Below are 8,286 nucleotides of genomic sequence, written 5' to 3' on the forward strand. Positions count from 1 at the left end.
AAACACTTAAGTATTTCATTGTAAAAACATTTTAAGACTTTCAATATGCAATTGCATCTTTTATTACTATATCTTCCCTAAAAGCTAGAATGCGATTAGCACTTTGGACAGCCCCCTGAAAAATTCTATTCTATTGAATAGCCATGTGTTCACATAAGATTAATATATTAGACAATGATAAAGTAGGTTATAAAAAATTGTGAAACTATTTTGAAGTGTTTTAATCATAGATGTTAAAAGCTCTTTTAATAGACAAGAACAGTCTATGCTATTATCTTTATAACCTGTAAGTTAAGTTCATGTCAAGTTTCCTCCAGAGACATATTTTAAACAGTGTTAGCAATTACAATGAAAGGACTGTAAGGTCTACCAGAGTCTCCACATTTGCCTACTTTCATAGGACTACTCTGCTATTTTCCAGATTACTGAGCACCCCATATTTTATTCTTTTTTTATCCAATGCTATTAAAATTCCAGAAAAAGTAAGATACTTCTTATTACCATTCTTCAGGTTAGAGAAAGTAGTTAATCATTTCTCCCTCATGGGACAGAGAGTAGGTTTTCTTGAAACATTCTCTATAACTTGGAGCACAGAGCTAAGGCAACTGTTTTAGCCCAGTAGCCACTCTTCGGTTAAAAAAGACACAGTTCAAATAACAGAGACAAGGACAGTAAAGTACAGCAGAGGCTTTGACATTAAACTTCTAGAGTAGAACTCTAATTGTAACGCTTCTTAGTTGTGTGACCCTAGGAAGGATTCTTAACCTCTCTATACCACAGTATTCTCATTTGTAAAATTCGCATAATCATAGTTCTTAAATGAATTTACACAGTACATGCAGTTCCTGACCCAGAGTAAGTGTTTAATAGATGTTATCTTTTATTATTAAAATTTACTCGTTTACTTTTCCCTTTCCCATCCAAAACACACATGAAAAAAAAAAAACTAACAGGAGGAAAGCATAGAAAGAGTCGTATTTCTGAACGTAATTGTGTATATGTTTGTTTGGTTTTAATAACAGATATTTTTTATTAAAAGTGAACAAACCCAGCACTTTAGGACCTCGACTTTGTGAATTTTATAAAACAAACCTCTAAACAGTGTTAAAAGTCAATAGAGAGAGAAGAGCTAGAAAAGGAAACAGGGACCTTGCTTCCTAAAATGAAAGGTAAGATCTGTCTGTCAGATCCTGATTTCCTAAGACGGCACCTACGCAGAGACAGCTCTGCAGAGCATAGGAAGGGAGCACACGCCTGCCTTCAGGCACGCCTTCTGCTTTTCATTCTTCTGATCCTTACCTACACAAGAGTGTGTTCTTTGGGAGTTGAACAGAGCTGAAATTGGATGTTCATCTCACCATTTCCAGGTCAGGGATCTTAGCAGTGTTCTTTCAGATGTAGTTATTTTTGGTCAAGCCTCCTTTGAATTCGTGAGGGAGAATTAATTGCCCCCTTCCAGCACTTTGTTTTGATATCTACTTGGGAGATTAAGATTTTGCAAAATACAAATTTGTCAGGATTTCTATATTTTATATTAGATATTGATTTTACTATAAAGGGAATCATATCATATTAATCGTTTTATTCTCAAAATTTTCATGAATAAATGAAGGAAAGTGGAAACCATTTTGATAGGACTAGCATAGAACTAGCACACAATGCTGTTAATCTGCTTTAGCCTTGGGAAACTTCCCTGACTGTTGTTTCTCTGCCTAGAAATGTCTCTGACCTCTGTGCATAAAGAAAGTAAAACAAGAGAAAATCAACACTATTAGATAAAATATTGGCCCCAAATTTCAATAGGAACTAGTAGATGGAAGATGTGGAAGACCAACTGTTTTTTCTAAGGTGGGGAGAATGTCCTGGAAACAAACAGGATGTAAGTCTAGCTCCCTCCTTTCATTATCTACTTCCCTCTACTGTATGAACATCCCTCAAATCTGGGTCTTGGATTTTAGCATTTTGATTCATTAAAAATTCAATCCAACAAAAAGTGCCACAGAAAAAAAGAAGTTTTTAAAAAGAACATTTATTCTGATGCCTACAGCTCTGTGAGTTGGAGTTCCCTGGGACTAGGGTTTCCTTAATTACCAGCCTAAACTGCTTTACCTAATTGGAGCCATTATAGGGATAGTTGTTTTCCTCTCAAATCTTGAGTCATCATGTAGAATTCCCAGGAGAGTCTATTTTCTCATTCTAGTAATGCTTAGGAAAAGATACTCACATACACACATACAGAGGGAAAGAGAGATAGAAGGAGACAAAGACATAGAGAGGAGAAGGAATGAGAGAGAGAGAGAGAGAATAATTCTACAGAAAGAGTCAGATCTATATATCACTAAATAAGGGAAATTCATCTTGAGGGACTCAAGGTAGAAACATGACAGAAGAGCAAAGAAAGTTTGTCTTAGTAACTCTATATGCCCCATATAAGGGAAGAAAAAATAGTCTTCATCCATGTTTATTTTAACTCCAGAACGGAACAGCAGTAAGGTCAGTGAATTAACTCATTTTGGGGAATAAGAGATAACTAGAGGAAGAATAACACAACTGTGTAAAAACTGATGTCCAAATAGGCCTATACATATTCAGAATAGCTGTTGGGAAGGTTTTGAGTGAGGAGGACTTAGGAAAAAGTATTACAGGGCACGTTAGTACAAAGTGTAAAGATTTCAGTTACTAAATATCCTAGGGAATGGGTGGGATTCAAACAGGGTCAAAGCTCAAAGGATATCTTTAAGACCACAAATAAGCATTGTGATTAACTTCTGATATAGCTCAGGAATAAGTGTTACAGTAATCAGGTGAGATTTCTAATTATCTGTTGGTCATTTAATGTCATTGACATTTGCACTAGACTTACTATTACTCAGTTTTGTATGGAGATAGTGTTCAATAGGTAAAGTTGAATGTGTTTCTTCTTGGTTAAAATCTTACTCATCATTTCTGTGTCATAATTGCATCTCTTCAAAAGATTAGAGAATTAGATCTGGGTCTGCTCAGAAGACACCTGCTTGAATTCGTAGCCGATTCAATTTGTAAAACCCTGTTCTGAGGGCCATAGTTAGATGTGGTGGCTACTTTTAGAGACATCAATATTTACGGAAAAATCAGATGAGTATGTAAAAACTCAAGAACAATTAAAAAGAAAAATATTTTTATAGGAATATATATATATAATACACACATCATCTCTCTCTATATATATGCGCGAGCTTGCACACACACACACACACACACATGCTTGTTAAAACTAGAAAAGACATGTAGAACTTAGGAAACATGGAAGCAGAAATTCAGAAATTGTAGGGGAAAGGAGAGGAAGGACAGATTCCTTTTGGGAATGTTCAGAGACCAGAAAAACATATGTTACATGTTTGAAATAACAGTTTTGCTAAACTGGATAGATAATTTGCAGTTTCAATAGCAACAGAAGACAAGGTCTCTTTGTTTTCTGCAGAAAATAGCAACAGATACATTTTAGGACCACATTAAAGGAAGATGATGCTAACTTTTGTGTGTAAAAAAAATAAGAGTTTGATGAGACTTAGTCATATAATCAATTAACAAATGCATGCATAGCTAATATAAATAGGAAGTTATTAATAAATTTCCATTTCCTAAAGCATACAGAAAGCAAGACAATGATCAATGCCAGACAATAAAGGGAATTTATTATTTCCTGATTCAGTGGTTAGAAAAGAGTTACCCAAGAGAATTTGAGGTTGTTTCACTTTTAAAGAAGAGACAATTTGGATGAAGGAAATGATGAGAAAACGATACTTAAGTATAGATATGAGAGGAGAGTCACAAGAGGAAACTAGCTTCACAAAGATGACCTTTAGAGAATGGAGGCTTGGGTAGCCAAAAGTAAGACTGGATGCAGAAACTTCTGGAAACTCATTGCAATAGTGTATACATTATGACTAGGCATCCAATTAGGGTGAAGAGAGTGGAAATAAAAGATATTAGTGATATAGTAAAAAATAAATAAATTGTGCAGACTTTGATTAATTTGGTTTTAGAGTGTAAGGAATAATAGACATAAAATGAGTAAAGTTGTTATCTAGGTGGACAAAAATTTGAAAAGTCAGCAAGAGAAACTGGTTTAGAAATGAGGGTAAGGATGTTGTATTTGTTTGCTAGGGTGGCCATAAGAAGCACTACACAGTGAATGATTTAAACAACAGAAATTTAATTTCTCACAATTCTGGAGACTAGAAGTATGAGATCGAGTTTTCAGCAGGGTTGCTTTCTTTTGACTCCTCTCTTCTTGGCTTGTAGGTGGCTGTTTTCTTACTGAGTCTTCATATGGTTCTCCCTCTGAAACTGTGTCTGAATTTCCTCTTCTTCTTCTTCTTTTTTTTTTTTTTTTTTTTTTTGACAGAGTCTTGCTCTGTCGCCCAGCCTGGAGTGCAGTGGTGCAATCTCGGCTCACAGCAACCTCCACCTCCCGGGTTCACGTTGTTCTCCCGCCTCAGCCTCCCGAATAGCTGGGACTACAGGCGCCCACCACCATGCCTGGCTAATTTTGTTTTTTATTTTTAGTAGAGATGGGGTTTCACTGTGTTAGCCAGGATGATCTCGATCTCCTGACCTCATAATCCCCCTGCCTCAGCCTCCCAAAGTGCTGGGATTACAGGCGTGAGACACCGCGCCCAGCCAATTTCCTCTTCTTGTAAGGACACTGGCCCTATTGAATTAAGGGCCACCCTAATTTCCTCATTTGAACTTTGTTACCTAAAATACTGTATGTCCAAATATAGTCACATTCCGAGGAACTGGAGGTTAGAAACTCAACCTACAAATTTTCAGGGGACACAATGTAACAGCCCATAATAGGTGAGGATGTACGTTTGGGTTTAATTAGAAACCTCAAGGTGAGGTTTCTAAGTAAGAGAGTCCTGAAGAAAATGTGGAGCTCATGAGAGATATCAAAAACAAGGAATTCTGGAGTCATAATAACTACCGAGAATAGAAGGCCAATACAAATTGATAAATAATCTTGAATAAATAAGATCTTGAAACAATAGATTCTTCTATGTGAAAGGAAATATAGAGTAAAGAGAAAATGATCACACAATTTGGTGTTATGTTTACACTTGGGATATAAAAAATTGAATAACCAATGAGGAAAACCAGGATAGCATGGCATCAAATAGGCAAAGAAAGGAGAGAGTTTCAAACATTGGGCAATTGACCTTTGGAAGTTAGTGGCAATGAAGACAAAGGGAGGCCATTAAATTTCAATGAGAAAGTCACTGGTATACCTTAAGAAAAGAGATATGGGAAGTCGAGGGTGGATAAATTATTCAAAGAGATTCAAGGAAGAATGAATAGAATAAATACCTTTTATACATTAGAAAAATAATGCAGTTGCTACAAAGGAGGGAAATAATCTGAATAGAAATAGCATTTTCTTCCAAGATAAGAAGAAACATGCATGTTTGATTGCAGAAGAGATAAATAAAGTAAAACAAACATTCTGAAAAGAGAATAAATTAATAGGACAATATCCTATAATGTGTGCATGTACAGTTTAAATTATATTCTACAGGGCATTGCAGCTCTGCCATTCCTTCTAACTACCCTCATTCAATTGTACCAGAGCAAGTGTACAACCATATTAAGCATTTATTTATTAATATAGTTAGTTTTCATAAATTACTTCAAGATCTCCTTACCAAGAAGAAGTAGAAGAGAAGGAAAGGAAGGAGATAGAATAGACCATCTTATAAAAGAAAGTAAAATAACTTACGATTATTGCCATAGCTTTTCTTCTCCAAATATTCTCTGAATTATGGTTAAGAACATACATATGAAGAGAGGGAGAGTTATTAGACAGAGAAAGAGGGTTGAAAGAATTCACCAGTAATGGCTTTGTCTTTATCATAAAAATATGCCAGTCAAATCATATGCCAAGAATCCAGTAAACTGGGAGCTTGAAAAAAAATATTTGGAACAGTGTGGGGAGATTATTAGGGAATCAATAAGATTTAAATATCGAAAAGAACATCCTCTTAATTATTTGTTATTCCTTCAATGCCTTGTCTAATTCTATATATGCCTAAATAAAATCATTTTAAAATATAGTCCCCTGACCAGCAGGACCACCATTGCCTGACAATTTGTTAGAAATGAAAATTCTTGGGCCCTACCTCAGAACTACAGATTAGGAACGAGCTCTTAGTATGAGGACCAGAAATCTGAGTTTTAACAAACCCTCCAGGTGATTCTGATGCATGTTAATATTTGATAATTTCTCATCCAAAATATTGACTGTGGTTTCCGACTGGATTTTTCCCACACTACAACTTAAGTCGTAAGCAACTATGGAATACGGACCATGTCCTTCTTCCTTGTCTTCCTTTCTATCCCCATTATAGGGCTCTATCCAGAGGCTGGCTTCTTGTAAGTGTATTTCTTTATCCAATAGTAGACGCCTCCTAGAAGACTTGAGTGCACTGAAAATTGAAACTCTCACTTCCAACTTGGAGATGGAGAGCCCCAGTCGAACCACTGCTCAGGAGTTTATCTTCTCTGCTTTCCCTTATTCCTGGGTTAAGTCTATTGTCTGCTTTGTTCCACTGCTCTTCATCTATGCTTTCATTGTTGCTGGAAACCTGGTCATCCTCACAATGGTCCAGTTGAATACTCATCTCCACACTCCCATGTATGTTTTTATCAGTGCTCTTTCTTTCCTGGAGATTTGGTATACCACAGCCACAATTCCAAAGATGTTATCTAGCCTGCTTAGTGAGAGGAGGAGCATTTCCTTCAATGGTTGTCTCCTACAGATGTATTTCTTCCATTCCACCGGCATCAGTGAGGTGTGTCTCTTGACAGCTATGGCCTTTGACCGCTACCTGGCCATCTGCAGCCCGCTTCATTATCCCACTATCATGACACCCAAGCTATGTACCCAACTGACTTTAAGTTGCTGTGTTTGTGGCTTTATCACACCCCTTCCTGAGATTGTCTGGATCTCTACACTGCCATTTTGTGGTTCGAATCACCTTAAGCATATCTTCTGTGACTTCCTCCCAGTGCTGCGCCTGGCCTGCACAGACACACGAGCCATTGTCATGATTCAGGTAGTGGATGTCATCCATGCAGTGGAGATTATAACAGCTGTGATGCTCATCTTCATGTCCTACATTGGTATTGTGGCTGTAATTCTATGTATTCGTTCATCTGGAGGCCGCCGCAAAGCATTTTCCACATGTGTCTCTCACCTCATAGTCTTTTTGCTCTTTTTTGGTAGTGTGGCTCTCATGTACCTGCGCTTCTCTGCCACCTACTCCTTGTTCTGGGATACAGCCATTGCTCTGGCCTTTGCAGTTTTGTCTCCCTTCTTCAACCCCATTATCTATAGCCTGAGGAATAAAGAAATAAAAGAAGCTATAAAAAAGCACATAGGTCAAGCTAAGATTTTTTTTTCCATAAGACCAGGGACCTCAAGTAAGATCTTTTAGTTGAGATCTTGTATAGTTGCTGGTTTCTCTTCACCTTCAGCTCTCAGCAATCTGTCTTTTCCTATCAGCCTTTTATTGAAACTGGTCTCCCAAAGCTCATCAAAAAAAAAAAAAAAAAAAAAAAAAAAAAAAAAAAAAAATCAGTAATAGCTAAAGTCAATAGCTTCTATTTAGTCTTTACTCAATTAGACATATTTTTCAATCTGATTTTATTAATTAAACTTTCTGCCACTCAAGTTATTCGTAGTAAATTCATCGTGTTGAAATGTTCTGCATAAATATTTACCTTAATTTTAAAGCAATTAACATATTTGTCTGTAAGACATGGTCATTTAAAAAGTATCCTTCATAAGACCAAGTTTTATCCATGGTGCCTTCAGCTTCTATAGTTGAAAAAAGATTCAGATTTTTAAATTGAGTATCCAAGTATTGATCACTAAGTGATTTAATTAAATTACTCATTAAATAATCAGTTTTTCATGATAAATAAAAAAACTCAGATGCTGCATTCACTGTGATCATATGCATTGTACATGTTAAGTAATAAACATAAAAACTATCTGTTGAATGAATAAACCAACCTACCATCATGCTGCACTCTGATTGTTTTACACAATTGATCAATTGTGTTAGGCAACAACTCTTTCAGGCTCTCTTCTTTGGCTTTTAGGATTCCAAACTCATTTCTATCCTAACTTGGTGATGCTTCTTTCTCTTGCTGAGTCTTCATGTCATGCATGCTTTATAAAAAGCGATTTTTCTCCAGGGCTCATGATTCAGCTAAGATAGGATAAAGCTTATTACTGTGCAA

At 36.3% G+C, this 8,286-nt stretch overlaps 1 protein-coding gene across 1 annotated transcript; it reads left to right on the forward strand.

Moving 5' to 3' along the window:
* The first annotated feature begins 6,456 nt into the window (after window positions 1-6,456).
* Window positions 6,457-7,615, forward strand: LOC104657026 (olfactory receptor 6K2). Its single transcript, XM_010356737.2, has one exon. The coding sequence runs from the start codon at window positions 6,498-6,500 to the stop codon at window positions 7,473-7,475; it is 978 nt and encodes a 325-aa protein (XP_010355039.1). The 5' UTR covers window positions 6,457-6,497; the 3' UTR covers window positions 7,476-7,615.
* The last annotated feature ends 671 nt before the right edge of the window (window positions 7,616-8,286 follow it).

Source organism: Rhinopithecus roxellana, chromosome 8 (assembly GCF_007565055.1).
Source record: "Rhinopithecus roxellana isolate Shanxi Qingling chromosome 8, ASM756505v1, whole genome shotgun sequence".
Taxonomy (NCBI): Eukaryota; Metazoa; Chordata; class Mammalia; order Primates; family Cercopithecidae; genus Rhinopithecus; species Rhinopithecus roxellana.

What these genes read in the sequence shown, in the direction of transcription:
- LOC104657026 (XM_010356737.2), top strand. Translation starts at nt 6,498, where the DNA reads ATGGAGAGCCCCAGTCGAACCACTGCTCAGGAGTTTATCTTCTCTGCT.